Source organism: Rana temporaria, chromosome 2 (genome assembly GCF_905171775.1).
Source record: "Rana temporaria chromosome 2, aRanTem1.1, whole genome shotgun sequence".
In the NCBI taxonomy this organism is placed as follows: Eukaryota; Metazoa; Chordata; class Amphibia; order Anura; family Ranidae; genus Rana; species Rana temporaria.
The window spans coordinates 537,188,659-537,204,556 of record NC_053490.1 but is presented as its reverse complement, the minus strand read 5'-3'; the positions used below and the strand labels follow the sequence as shown (position 1 = coordinate 537,204,556).

The 15,898-nt window shown below is 40.6% G+C and overlaps 1 protein-coding gene across 1 annotated transcript in view; it reads left to right on the top strand.

Annotated features, from left to right (window-relative positions):
* The window catches only part of CFAP91 (cilia and flagella associated protein 91), a 37,324-nt gene extending 23,548 nt beyond the window's left edge, over positions 1 to 13,776 (top strand). The window contains exons 10-17 of the mRNA XM_040339210.1: positions 549 to 688; positions 2,022 to 2,138; positions 2,217 to 2,288; positions 5,465 to 5,611; positions 8,318 to 8,539; positions 10,704 to 10,852; positions 11,038 to 11,129; positions 13,417 to 13,776. Coding sequence (XP_040195144.1) covers positions 549 to 688; positions 2,022 to 2,138; positions 2,217 to 2,288; positions 5,465 to 5,611; positions 8,318 to 8,539; positions 10,704 to 10,852; positions 11,038 to 11,129; positions 13,417 to 13,553 — 1,076 coding nt within the window. The 3' untranslated portion in view covers positions 13,554 to 13,776. The remainder of the gene's footprint in view (positions 1 to 548; positions 689 to 2,021; positions 2,139 to 2,216; positions 2,289 to 5,464; positions 5,612 to 8,317; positions 8,540 to 10,703; positions 10,853 to 11,037; positions 11,130 to 13,416) is intronic.
* The last annotated feature ends 2,122 nt before the right edge of the window (positions 13,777 to 15,898 follow it).

Genomic DNA, 15,898 nt, shown 5'->3' with positions numbered 1-15,898 from the left:
TGGTGGTGGTGGTGATTTTCCCCATACATGGTGGTGGTGGTGATTCTCCCCATACATGGTGGTGGTGGTGGTGGTGGTGGTGGTGGTGGTGGTGGTGGTGGTGATTCTCCCCATACATGGTGGTGGTGGTGATTCTCCCCATACATGGTGGTGGTGATTCTCCCCATACATGGTGGTGGTGGTGGTGGTGATTTTCCCCATACATGGTGGTGGTGGTGATTCTCCCCATACATGGTGGTGGTGGTGGTGGTGATTCTCCCCATACATGGTGGTGGTGGTGGTGGTGGTGATTCTCCCCATACATGGTGGTGATCCTCCCCATACATGGTGGTGGTGATTCTCCCCATACATGGTGGTGGTGGTGGTGGTGGTGGTGGTGGTGATCCTCCCCATACATGGTGGGTGGTGATCCTCCCCATACATGGTGGTGGTGGTGGTGGTGATCCTCCCCATACACGGTAATTCACATGAAAAATAACATTTAGTACTTTTTTAGAACTTGTGATAATACTGATTGTTGGTGGGTTGTGTCTCGTTCTTCCTCCCAGGATTGCTGGACCTGGAGGCCAACCTTCCAGATTTTGTCACCCAGCCCCGTGTCCGCTCCCCCAAACACAGGACCACCACCAGGGACGGCTTCCTGAAACGTCAAGCTCTGCTGGACCGCGAGCTGAAGCAAGTCCACGAGGTGAGGGAGCGAGATTCCATCAGGAACGTTCTCTGTGTTGATGTCAGTATAGCGCCAGGTGAACCCAAACCGACGATAGAGGAGAAGTCTTCTGCTGACTGCCGTAACCTGGCCAATGCAATGTCATGGGATCCCTTTACATTAGATCCCCCTATCAGTGCCCCCCTTACATCAACTGTCCCCATCAGAGTGCCCCCTTACTTCTGGTGTCCCCATCAGAGTGCCCCTTGGTTCATCACCAAAGTCCCCCTTACATCAGGGTTTCCATCACAGTCTCCTTCTACATTTGGGCCCCCATCCGAGTGCCCCTTTTAATCAGGTGTCCGCGTTAGAGTGCCCCCTTACATCAAGTGTCCCCACTTTACATCAGGGTTGCCCTCTGAAAGCCCTCTTACATCAGGTGTCCCCATCAAAGTTTTCTCCTACATCAGGGTCCCCATTAAAGTTCCTCCTTTACAGCAGGGTCCCCATCAGAGTGCCCCCTTTACATACGGTTACCCACCGGAGTCCCCCTTAAATCAGGGTCCCCATGTGATGTCCTCTCCATGTGATGTCCCCCCCCTCCATGTGATGACCCCCCTCCATGTGATGACCCCCTCCATGTGATGACCCCCCTTCATGTGATGTCCCCCTCCATGTGATGTCCCATCCATGTGATGTCCCCCTCCATGTGATGTCCCCTCCATGTGATGTCCCCCCTCCATGTGATGTCCCCCCCTCCATGTGATGTCCCCCCCTCCATGTGATGACCCCCCCTCCATGTGATGTCCCCCCCCTCCATGTGATGTCCCCTCATATGATGTCCCCTCCATGTGATGTCCCCCCTCCATGTGATGACCATGTGATGTCCCCCCCTCCATGTGATGTCCCCCCCTCCATGTGATGACCCCCCCTCCATGTGATGTCCCCCCCTCCATGTGATGTCCCCCCCTCCATGTGATGACCCCCCCTCCATGTGATGACCCCCCCTCCATGTGATGACCCCCCGTCCATGTGATGTCCCCCCCTCCATGTGATGTCCCCCCTCCATGTGATGTCCCCCCCTCCATGTGATGTCCCCCCTCCATGTGATGACCCCCCCTCCATGTGATGTCCCCTCCATGTGATGTCCCCCCTCCATGTGATGACCCCCCCTCCATGTGATGACCCCCCCTCCATGTGATGACCCCCCCTCCATGTGATGTCCCCCCCTCCATGTGATGTCCCCCCCTCCATGTGATGTCCCCCCCTCCATGTGATGTCCCCCCCTCCATGTGATGTCCCCCCCTCCGTGTGATGACCCCTCTCCATGTGATGTCCCCCTCCATGTGATGACCTTTTTGTCTCCCCCCAGGCTTTGCTGAAAAAGAAGAATCGCTCTCCGGAGCCTGAGAAGCCTCTCCGCTTCTTACAGAAGATCGAGAAGCCGGCTCCCCGGCCCGTCACCCCCAGAGTCCCGGAGCCCCCGGAGGTGAGCCTCTTCTAATGCCGGCCCTTCACCCACACATTCCTTATTCCCCTTTTCATTGTGTTCTTCTTCTCTTTCCAGGGTGAGGAGGAAAAGGAGCTGGCTGTCATCTTCCTGCAGAAATTGATCCGGGGGCGGGCCGTACAGAACATGGTATGGCGTCCTGCCTCACTGAGCCTCCTTTTGGCCGACGCAGTTTTCTCACCATTTCTTTGGCGCAGATTCTATCCATTTAGGGCTAGATTCAGAGAGAGTTACGACGGCGTATCAGTAGATACGCCGTCGTAACTCTGAATCTACACCGTCGTAAGTTTAAGCGTATTCTGGAAACCAGATACGCTTAAATTAGGCTAAGATACGACCGGCGTAAGTCTCTTACGCCATCGTATCTTAGTTGAATATTTACGCTGGCCGCTAGGTGGCGTTTTCGGCGTAGAATATGCAAATGACCTAGATACGCCGATTCACAAATTTAGGTACGCCCGGCGCTATTTTTTTACGTAGTTTACGTTAGGCTTTTTCGGCGTAAGGTTACTCCTGCTATTAGGAGGCGTACGCAATGTTAGGTATGGCCGTCGTTCCCGCGTCGAAATTTGAAAATGTTATGTCGTTTGCGTAAGTCGTCCGTGAATGGGGCTGGACGTAATTTATGTTCACGTCGAAACCAATACGTCCTTGCGGCGTACTTTGGAGCAATGCACACTGGGAAATTCCATGGACGGCGCATGCGCCATTCGGGAAAAACGTCAATCACGTCGGGTCACCAATAATTAACATAAAACACGCCCCCCTCATCCTCATTTGAATTAGGTGCGCCTACGCCTGCCCGCATGCGAGAAATGCGGAAAAACACTTTTTTTTTTTTTTTTTAACACGCCTCACAGATTCATGCGTAGAAAAGATAAAAAAATAGAACAGAAAAGAATAGAAAAAAAAATTATAGAATAAAACAGAAAATAACCATCTTCCCAAAATCGAAATTTCAAATAGCATACATTTGAATAGAACATAAGGGAATATAAAAAAATAGAACAGAATAGAAAATAAAATAGCATAGAAAATAAAGGAGTAGAATAGAAAATAAAATAATAGAATAGAGAATAAAAAAAGATAGAATAAAGAGAAAATAACCATCTTCCCAAATTCAAATTTCAAATAGAATAAATTTTGAATAAAATATAAAGGAATATAAAAAATAGAACAAAATACAAAATAAAATGGCATAGAAAATAAATGAACAGAAAAGAATAGAAAAATACAAAAGGATACGATAAATAGAAAAATACGATAGAATATAATAAAATAGAAATCAACCATCTTCCCAAATTCGAATTTCAGATAGAATACATTTGAATAGAATATAAAGGAATAGAAAAAATAGAACAGAATAGAAAATAAAATATCATAGAAAATAAAGGAATAGAATAGAAAATAAAATAATAGAATAGAAAATAATAGATTAGAAAAAAAACAATAGAATATAATAAAGAGAAAATAACCATCTTTTCAAATTCGAATTTCAAATAGAATAAAAGATAGAAAAAAATTGAATACATTTGAATAGAATATAAAGGAATAAAAAATAATGGAATAGAAAATATAATAGAACAGAAAATAATAATTATAAAAAAACAATAGAGTAGAATAAAATCAAAAATAACCATCTTTCCAAATTTGAATTAGAAAATAATAGAGTAGAATAAAATAGAAAATATTAGAATAGAAAATGAATAGAATAAAATAGAAAGAAAATAACCGTCTTTCGAAATTTAGAATAGAAAAAAACAATAGAATAGAATGGAAAGAATATAACCATCTTCCGAATTTCAAATAGAATAAATTTGAATGAAATAGAATAAAAAATAATTGACTATAAAAGAATAAAATGGAGCAAAATAAAAAGAATAGAACAGTCTTTTGAATAGAATAGAAAATAAAATGGAACAGAAAAGAATAGAAAAAAGATAGAATAGAGTAAAATAGAACCATCTTCCCAAATTCGAATTTCAAATAGAATAAATTTGAATAAAATATAAAGGAATATAAAAATAGAACAGAATACAAAATAAATGGCATAGAAAATAAAGGAATAGAACAGAAAAGAATAAAAAAATACGATAGAATAAAATAGAAATTAACCATCTTCCCATATTCGAATTTCAGATAGAATAAATTTGAATGAAATAGAATAAAAAATTATAAATTTGAATGAAATAGAATAAAAAATAATAGACCATAAAAGAATAAAAATGGAGCAAAATAAAAAGAATGAAACAGTCTTTTGAATAGAATAGAAAATAAAATGGAACAGAAAAGAATAGGAAAAAGATAGAATAGGGTAAATATATAAAATAACCAGCTTCCCAAATTAATACAATAAAATAGAATATAACCGTCTTTCGAAATTCGAATTTCAAATAGAATGAATTAGAATAGACTAGAATAGAATTGAAAAGAACAGAATAGAAAAAACAATAGAATGGAAAGAATATAACCATCTTCCGAAATTCAAATGGAATACATTTGAATAAAAAAGAATAATAAAATAATAGACTATAAAAGAATAAAATAGACAAAAATAAAAAGGATAGAACCGTCTTTGGAATAGAATAGAAAAAAACAATAGAAAATAAAATAGAATAGAATACGATAGAAATAATATAACCATCTTCCGAAATTCAAATAGAATACATTTTGAAAAAAATAGAAAAGAATAAAAAAAAACGATGGAAAGGATAGAACCGTCTTTTGAATAGAATAGAAAAAAAGAATAGAAAATAAATAGAATAGAAAATAAATAAAATAATAGAATAGAATAAGATAACCATCTTCCGAAATTCAAATAGAATACATTTTGAAAAAATAGAAAAGAATAAAAAAAAAACGATGGAAAATAAAATTAGAGTAGAATAGAATTAAATAGAAACAATATAACAGTCTTCTGAAATTCAAATTTCAAATAGAATATATTTCACAATTGAATAGAATAAAATTTGAATAGATTAGAATAAAAAAGAATAGAGTCGAAAAAAACAATAGAATAAAATACAATAAAGAACTACCGAAATTTGAATAGAATACATTCGAATGCTGATCCGAATTTTCCAGATTTGGTTAAATTGAATTCAATTGGACCAAATTTCGGAAAATTGTAATCAAATTTTTGAAAACAAATAATCAAAACAAACTTTATTAACAAAATGATTTAAATAACGAATGGAAGGAAGTGCGTTTTGGTTCTGCTCGTGTCTCGTGGTTCTCTACATTAGTAAAGTTCCCTTCCCCCGTTCTTCATCTCTCACCAATAATACTCCATTATTTCTTTCTAGATGTTTGAGGGGAAGGAGAAGCGCGTCGAGCTGATCCGGGAACTGCGCACCACGCACGCTCTGCAGGAGGAGGGCCGGCGCCTGAAGAAGGAGGACAGACAGGAGACTCTGGCTCTGCAGCGTCAGCGGGAACTCGATCAGCACAAAGTAAGCGCACCCTCTGACTTTTTTGATAACCTTTTTTTTTTTTTTTTTTTTTTTTATTAATGGTGAACGGTAGAAAAATTCCCCCCAAAAAAATTTCCCCCGGATCATCTCAATCGAAGAAGAACTCAAAAATAAGATAAAATAAACCGCCCAATATAAAGACGAAGCAATAAAACCATTTTTTTTCTGCTAATTTTTTTTATTATTATTATTAACATATATTTTTATTTTTTTTACTCCTTTTTTTTTTTTTTATTATTATTATTATTATACATTTATTTTATTTTTATTTTTTTGCTCATTTTTCTTATTAATTATTTTTTTACTCTTCTTCTTTTTTTTTTTTTTTTTTTTTTTTTATTATTATTATACATTTTTTTTTGCTCATTTTTCTTTATTATTATTAAATAATAGAATAGAAAATAAAACGATAGAATTAAAAAAAAAGGATAGAAAGGAATATTCTTTTTTATTATTTTTATTATTATCATTATTAACATATTTTTTTTTTTACTCCTTCTTTTTTATTATTATTATTATTATTATACATTTATTTATATTTTTTGCTCATTTTTCTTATTCATTATTTTTTTACTCTTTTTTTATTTTTTTATTTTTTATTTTTTGCTCATTTTTCTTTATTATTATTAAATAATAGAATAGAAAATAAAACGATAGAATTAAAAAAAAGGATAGAAAGCAATATTCTTTTTTATTATTATTATTATTATTATTATTATTATTATTATTAACATATTTTTTTTTTACTCCTTTTTTTTTATTATTATTATTATACGTTTATTTATTTTTTTGCTCATTTTTCTTATTAATTATTTTTTTACTCTTTTTTTATTTTTTTATTATACTTTTTTTTTTGCTCATTTTTCTTTATTATTATTAAATTATTAAATGATAGAATAGAAAATAAAACGATAGAATTAAAAAAGAGAATAGAAAGGAATATTCTTTTTTATTATTATTATTATTATTATTATTATTATTAACATATTTTTTTTTTATTATGCATTTATTGTATTTATTTTTTTGCAAATTTTTCTTATTAATAATTTTTTTACTCCTTTTTTTTATTTATTATTATTATTATACTTTTTTTTTTTGCTAATTTTTTTTATTATTATTAAATAGAATAGAAAATAGAACGATATTAATAAAAAAAAGAATAGAAAGGAATATTCTTTTTTTATTAACATATTTTTTTTTTTTTTACTCCTTTTTTTTTTTATTATTATTATACATTTATTTTTTGCTCATTTTTCTTTATTATTATTATTATTATTATTAAATTATTAAATAATAGAATAGAAAATAAAACGATAGAATTAAAAAAAAGAATAGAAAGGAATATAACCATTTCCCAAAATTTGAATAGAATAAATGTGAATAGAAAAAAATAGATTGGAATAGGATAGAAAATAAAAGAATAGAATAGAAAAAAACAATAGAATAGAAAGGAATATAACCATCTTCCGAAATTTTAATTTTGAATAGAATAAATTAGAAATAAAACTAAAAATAATAGAACAGAATAAACAATAGAACAGAATATAACCATTATTCTGAAATTCAAATTTTAAATAGAATACAATTGATTTTGCAAAGAATAGAAAAGGGAAGAAAAGGAAATACTAGAACAGATAATAAAATAATTGAATAGAAAAAAGACCAATAGAATAGAAAGCATATAACCATCTTCCAAATTTGGAATTTCGAATAGAATAAATTCAAATTTGGATAGAAAATAACAGAATAGAAAATAAAAGAATAGAATTAAAAAAAAATAGACTACATAGAATATAACCATTTCCCAAAATGTGAATAGAATAAAGTCAAATAGATTAGAATAGAATAGAAAATAAAAGAATAAAAAACAAAATAAGAATAGAATATAACCATTTCCCAAAATTTGAATAGAATACATTTAAATACAATAGGATAGAAAAAAAACAATAGGATAGAAAGAATATAGACATTTCCCAAAATTTGAATAGAATACATTCAAATAGATTAGAATAGAAAATAGAAGAATAGAATAATGTAATAGAATATAACCATTTCTTAAAATTTGAATCGACTACATTTGAATAGAATAGGATAGAAAGAATATAACCATCTTCCGAAAGTCTAATTTCGAATAGAATTAATTAAAATTTGTCTAGAAAATAGAATAGAAAATAAAACCAATTTGAATAGAATAGAAAATAAATCAATAGAATTAAATAAAAGAATAGAAAGGAATATAACCATTTCCCCAAAATTTGAATAGAAAAAATTTGAATAGAAAAAAATAGATTGGAATGGGATAGAAAATAAAAGAACAGAATAGAGAAAAAAACAATAGAATAGAAAAGAATATAACCATCTTCCGAAATTTTAATTTTGAATAGAATAAATTAGAAATAGAACTAAAAATAATAGAACAGAATAAAACCATTTTCTGAAATTCAAATTTCAAATAGAATACAAATGAATTTGCAAAGAATAGAAAAGGGAAGGAAAGAAAGACTAGAACAGATAATAAAAGAATCGAATAGAAAAAAAACAATAGAATAGAATGGAATAGAAAGCATATAACCATCTTCCAAATTTGGAATTTCGAATAGAATACATTTGGATTTGAATTCGATTTAATTCAAATTTTTCATGAACGATCGTTCAGTATTGATGGGTGTGTCCTCTCCTCCACAGGCCGCCGCCCAGGAAGAGCACGTGTCCCGGCTGGAGGGGGAGGTCCTCTCAGAGACGTTCGACTTCCTCTCCAAAGAGCTGGTCCGCCTACAAGAAGAACGCAGGATCCACGCCTTCGCCGTGCTCGCCGAACGCCACCGCCGCATCCGAGAGGCGGAAGAAAGCGGGAGGAGACAGGTGGAGGAGCGGCGGAGGCGGGAGGAGGACGAGATCTTCCGACAGGTACGCAAAGAGGCAAAAGGGGGCGGGTCAAGTTTTATCAGAAACTGGATACAAAGTAAATACAACAGAAAAGAACGTGGAATTTATGCTTAGGGGGTAAGTGTTAGGATTAGTGCTCACATAATGCTCATACATTTTGGGGGGGGGGGGGAGGGTTGATTGCACTGTTTGGCTACTTCACACTGGGTGCTAGATGACCTGGTCCCAGCACTGGCAAGAGGCACTAGTAAAGGAGGGCCTAAATACCCTCCCAGCAGCCAGCATCAGGTGGAAATTGATTGCTGGGAGACGCCTGCTGATGGACACTGGAACTACAACCTTCCACATTGGGAAGCACGGTGCCACCAGGTCCTGACACAGACTTTAAGGGGCACACCTACCACCTTGAGGGGTATAAGAGTGAAGCATTTCCATAGCATTCCTTGATTGGACTGTTTGGCTACTTCACCTTGGGCGCTAGATGACCTTGTCTCGGCACTCACAAGAGCCACTAGTAAAGGAGGACCTAAATACCCTCCCAGCAGCCAGCATCAGATAGAAACTGATTGCTGGGATCTGCTGAAAGACACTTGCTGGTGGACACTGGAACTACAACCTTCCACTCTGGGAAGCACGGTGCCACCAGCAGGTCCTGACACAGACTTTAAGGGACGCGCCTACCAACGGGCGCACCTACCACCTTAGGGGTATAAGAGTGAAGCATTTCCATAGCATTCCTTGATTGAACTGTTTGGCTACTTCACCTTGGGCGCTAGATGACCTTGTCCCAGCATTGGCAAGAGGCACTAGTAAAGGAGGTCCTAAATACCCTCTGAGCAGCCAGCATCAGATGGAAACTGGTTGCTGGGATTTGCTGGGTGACACCTGCTGGTGGGCACTGGAACTACAACCTTCCATTTTGGGAAGCATAGTGCCACCAGCAGGATCCAGGTCCTGACACAGACTTTGAGGGGCGCACCTACCACCTGAGGGGTATAAGAGTGAAGCATTTCCATAGAATTCCTTGATTGCACGGTTTGGTTACTTCTGATGACCTAGTCCCGGCACTGGCAAGAGGCACTAGTAAAGGAGGACCTGAATACCCTCCCAGCAGCCAGCATCAGGTCAAAACTGATTGCTGGGACCTGCTGGTGGACACCGGAACTACAACCTTCAACCTTCCACTCTGGGAAGCACGGTGCGACCAGCAGGCACGGACACAGACTTTGAGGGGCGCACCTACCACCTTAGGGGTATGAGAGTGAAGCATTTCCATAGCATTCCTTGATTGAACTGTTTGGCTACTTCACCTTGGGTTCTAGATGACCTGGTCACAGCACTGGCAAGAGGCACTAGTAAAGGAGGGCCTAAATACCCTCCGAGCAGCCAGCATCAGATGGAAACTGGTTGCTGGGATCTGCTGGGTGACACCTGCTGGTGGGCACTGGAACTACAACCTTCCTCTTTGGGAAGCATAGTGCCACCAGCAGGATCCTGGTCCTGACACAGACTTTAAGGGGCGCGCCTACCAGCGGGTGCACCTATCACCTAAGGGTTATAAGAGTGAAGCATTTCCATAGCATTGCTTGATTGGACTGTTTGGCTACTCCACCTTGGGCGCCAGGTGACCTGGTCCCCGCACTAGGAAGATGCACTAGTAAAGGAGGGCCTAAATACCCACCCAGCAGCCAGCATCAGGTGGAAACTGATTGCTGGGAGACACCTGCTGACGGACACTGGAACTACAACCTTCCACATTGGGAAGCACAGTGCCACCAGCAGGTGATCCAGGTCCTGACACAGACTTTAAGGGGCACACCTACCACCTGAGGGGTATAAGAGGGAAGCATTTCCATAGCATTCCTTGATTGGACTGTTTGGCTTCTCCACATTGGGCACCAGATGACCTTGTCCCCGCCCTGGGAAGAGGAACTAGTAAAGGAGGGCCTAAATACCCTCCCGGCACCAGGTGGAAACTGATTGCTGGGATCTGCTGAGAGACACCTGCTGGTGGACTCCGGAACTCCGTGGCTTCTCCACCTTGGGCACCAGATGACCTTGTCCCCGCCCTGGGAAGAGGAACTAGTAAAGGAGGGCCTAAATACCCTCCCAGCAGCAAGCGTGTTGATCTGGTTGTTGAGTTGAACGGTCCGTGATTCCCATAATGCATTGTTGTGTGCCGCAGGTTGTGAACATTCACCAGAGCACCGTGGACTCGTACCTGGAGGACGTCATCCTCGGCGCCACCCGGGACACGGCGGAGGAGCAGGCGCGGGAGGAGATCCAACGCAGAGCCCAGGAGATCAACGAGATCGCTTACCAGATGGAGAGCAGGTGAGAGCGCTGCCCATCCCCCCCCAACTTACCTCTGACCTTCCCTCCAGTCTTGTACCGGATCCTCTCCTGGCTGGAGGACGTCCAGCATCATCTAGCTCTATGTGTGGCTCATCCCTGCCCCCTGCAGGTCACTATAATGGCTGCAGTAAGCATTGGAGTAACCTTGTCCCTCCTTTCCCCAGCCGGACTCGGTTGCAGTCGGAGGAGATCGTGGCGGAGTTGGTGTACAGCTTCCTCATCCCGGAAATCCAGAAGACCGCCGTCCGGGGGAGAGGTAAGTGCGCCCGGCGCAGAGTGATCAGACTGTTCATTGTAACAAGGTCATCAAATCTGCATGCTTACCCCCCCTTCGTATAAATTCCTCCTCTCTCAGGACAAATCCACAGCTGCCCCCCACCTGCTGAAATCTCCCCTCCCAGCACCTCCCCCCAACACAAATGCCCCCCCCAAAAAAGAAAAATCACCCCTCCCAACACAAATCTTTTACCCCTCAAATCTCTCCTCCCAGATCCTCTCCTCCCCCACTCCAAATCCCCCCGCCCCCTTTATTTACCCCTCCAGGTACTAATATGCTACCACCCCCCCCCCCCCCAAATGTTCCCTTTCTAACACAAATACTCCATAATCAACTTTATTCACACAAATCCCCCCCCCCCCCTAAAAAAAAAACCGAACCACATCCTGTCTTCTAGCACTAATTCCCCCCAATTGCCCCTCCAGGCGCTAATACCCCCCCCCTCCCCCAATGTACAAAATCTACATGCTCACCCCCCTTTCGTATAAATTCCTCATTTCTCAGGACAAATCCACAACTGCCCACCACCTGCTGAAATCTCCCCTCCTAGCACCTCCCCCCAACACAAATGCCCCCCCCAAAAAAGAAAAATCACCCCTCCCAACACAAATCTTTTACCCCTCAAATCTCCCCTCCCAGATCCTCTCCTCCCCCACTCCAAATCCCCCCCCTTTATTTACCCCTCCAGGTACTAATACGCTCCCCCCCCCCCCCCAAAATGTTCCCTTTCTAACACAAATACTCCCCAATCAACTTTATTCACACAAATCCCCCCCCCCCCAAAAAAACGAACCATATCACGTCTTCTAGCAATAATTCCCCCCAATTGCCCCTCCAGGCGCTAATACCCCCCCCCCCCCCTCCCCCAATGTACAAGCATTCTGTGTCGGCTTAAATTTTCCCCCACACAAATCTACATGCTTACCCCCTAAGCATCGATTCCCCCCCCCCCCCCAAGACAAAACCACAACCCCCCCCCCCCCCCCACTGAAATCCTCACTACCAGCACAAATCACCAACCCTCCCCGAAAAAAATCGCCCCTCCTAGCACAAATCTTCTTCCTCTCAAAAATGCATTCCCCCCCGCTCCAAATCCTTCCTCCCAGCACAATCCCCCCCCCCCCAAAAAAAAATCCCCACCCAGCACAAATCTTTTACCCCTCAAATATCCCCTCCGAGTAAACATTCTCTCTCTCTCTCTCTTCCCCCCTCCCAGCACAAATACTCCGTAATCGGCTGTATTCACAAAAATCCCCCCCGCCCCCAAAAAAACACCATATCACATCTTCTAGCACTAATTCCCCCCAATTGCCCCTCCAGGCGCTAATACCCCCCCCCCCTCCCCCAATGTACAAGCATTCTGTGTCAGCTTAAATTCCCCCACAAAAATGTAACACAAATCTACATGCTTACCCCCTAAGCATCGATTCCCCCCTCCCCCAGGACAAAACCACAACCCCCCCCCCCCCCCCCACTGAAATCCTCACTCCCAGCACAAATCACCAACCCCCATCCCCCAACACTAATGTCCCCAACCCTCCCCGAAAAAAAAAAAAAATGGCCCCTCCTAGCACAAATCTTCTTCCTCTCAAAAATGCATCCCCCCCCGCTCCAAATCCTCCCTCCCAGCACAACCCCCCCCCCCCCAGCGCTATTACTCCAACCCCCCCAGCACAATTTCCCCTCCAAGCACTATTACTCCCACTCCCCCCCCCCCCCCAAAAAAAATCCCCTTCTACCACAAATACTGGCCTATCATCCTTACTCACACAACCCCCCCCCCCCACCACCACCATTTCACCTCTATTACCACAAACCTTCCAAATTCCCCCCCCCCCGCAACAAATCCTCCTCTCCCATCCCCCGCTCAACACAAATCACCTCTCCAAGGACTTCCACAAATTCTCCCTCTCAACACAAATACACCTCCCTCCCCCAATATCCTCATAGCGCCCCACATGATGCCGCCGTGTCCCGGGCAGTCGCCCCTCCTGCCCCCCCCCCAGCCCTGATTGTAGCTTTGTGGCAAGTTAATAGGGTGCAGCAGGGGCTGATCTGTGTCAGACATTTGTGAACACGGAGATTTACACGTCTGTGTCACCTCTGAGCCGACACCTCAGTCCAGGAAGTAGAAGGTGATCCTGGATGATGCCTGAACAAAGATGGCGCGGTCCTTCTGGAGAGGAAAGCATTGTGGGGAGGAGTCCTGCGATCTCTGTGGGCGGTCCTCCTCTCTCATTAAACCTTCCCCTTCGTTGTCCTGCAGTGAGGAGCTCCCAGAGGAGACACATTGCGGCCGCCCATCGGATCATTCATGGAAATACCGAGACCTTACTGAGCGCCGAGGAGAACCAATCACAGCCGACTACAGAGGCGGAGGGAGAAGGGGAGGAGCCGCAGTGACGTCACAACGCCATGCTCCGCCTCTAATCACCGGAGGAAGAGAGAACAAGATCCAAAGATTACAACCAATCCGCCTCATGTGACGCAACGCTGACCAGAACAGCCAATCAGAGGCCAGGAGACTTGGGTGGGATTTGATTGGCTGGCGTGGAGGCGGAGCTCAGGAGGTTTTACAGAGTTTGTTCTTGTATGGAATTCAAATAAACTCCGCCCAGAACTGGGATTTTCATTTGTATTTATTATCTCCCCATTGTGGGAGGGGCAGAGACACAAACTACTGCAGGAAATCTCACCATTGTGGGAGGGGCAGAGACACAAACTACTGCAGGGAAATCTCATCATTGTGGGAGGGGCAGAGACACAAACTACTGCAGGAAATCTCATCATTGTGGGAGGGGCAGAGACACAAACTACTGCAGGAAATCTCACCATGGTGGGAGGGGCAGAGACACAAACTACTGCAGGGAAATCTCATCATTGTGGGAGGGGCAGAGACACAAACTACTGCAGGAAATCTCATCATTGTGGGAGGGGCAGAGACACAAACTACTGCAGGAAATCTCTCCATTGTGGGAGGGGCAGAGACACAAACTACTGCAGGAAATCTCATCATTGTGGGAGGGGCAGAGACACAAACTACTGCAGGGAAATCTCATCATTGTGGGAGGGGCAGAGACACAAACTACTGCAGGAAATCTCACCATTGTGGGAGGGGCAGAGACACAAACTACTGGTAGGGTGGTACGTCTGGTACCAAAGGTAGGTAGTCTCGCCCTATATACACGGAGGAGGGTTATGACACACACAGTCTCCGTATACTGAGATTCCTCCCCCGCTCTCTGTCATTACTCTCCATTACTTCTCACATCCACTTCACCCCAATCATCTCCTTCATCTCTAGAGTCAGTGATGTGATGATATGAGGGGGGAGGGGGGGGGAAGAGATCGGGCCTCCTGTTATTGTGTGATATGATCGGCGTCTCTGTGTATATTATCTACAACTTTATATATATAATGTATATACTGTTTATTATCTCTCTCTGTATATATTTAAAATAAAAAATGTACCCCAACCCCAGTGGCACCGGTCGTGCCGGCGCCCTACAAGCACTTTAGTATCTGAGGTGCTTTATCAGGAGCCCCCCCCCCCAAAAAAAAACGCGTTCAATACTGACGTGCAACAGGCTCTTCAATACTCCTGGTGCCCAGTAGGGGGTGCCTACAAGGCTTATCTATCATCTACCCCCCCCCCTCCCCCCAAGTAAAGGGTCACCCGCCCCTCCGCCACACATCCGGGGAACTCCAACACTGGCTTTTGGGACAAAACTGTGAAGAACGGGAGCAGCAATAATAATAAAAATAATAATAATTAATAGTCAGAACTACAAAAATGGTACTACTGCTAATAAAAATCATAATACTACTACTACAGTACTACCAATAATAATAAAATGAATAACAACAACAGTACTACTACTAATAATAAATTAGCAACATTACTACTGCTAACATTAACAATACTACTAAAATTAATAATAAATAGCATTAATGCTTCTAATAATAGCAACAATACTACTAATAACAACGCTACTACTAAAAAATAATAATCATAACAGCAACAATACTAATAATACTTCTACTACTAATAATAAGAACAACAACGCTACTACTAAAAATATTAATAACCGCAACAATACTACTACTACTAATAACAACACTTTTACTAATACTACTAATAATAATAACAATACATTTTCTACTACTAGTAATAATAATGGCAATGCTACTAACAATATTACTACTACTAATAAAAATAATAATAACAACATTACTACATTACTAATAATAAGAACAATACTTTTACTACTAATAATAATAATAATAATAAACAACAATACTACTAATAATAACAATACTTCTACTAATAATAATAGTAACAATATTACTATTACTACTAATAATAAAAACACTACTATTATTATTATTATTATTATTATTATTAAAAACAACATTTCTATTACTACTAATAATAATAACAACAACAAAAATGCTACTACTAAAAATAATAATAATGGCAACAATACTACTACTAATAATAATAATGGCAATACTACTACTAATAATAACAATAATACTTCTACTACTATTACTAATAATAGTAACAATATTACTACTAATAATAATAACAACACTACTACTATTATTATTATTATTATTAACAACAACAATACTACTACTACTTAGAATAATAATACTAATACTACTAATGATAATAACAACAATACTTCTACTACTAATAATAATAATACTACTAATGAAAACGAACACACCAACACTTCTACTAC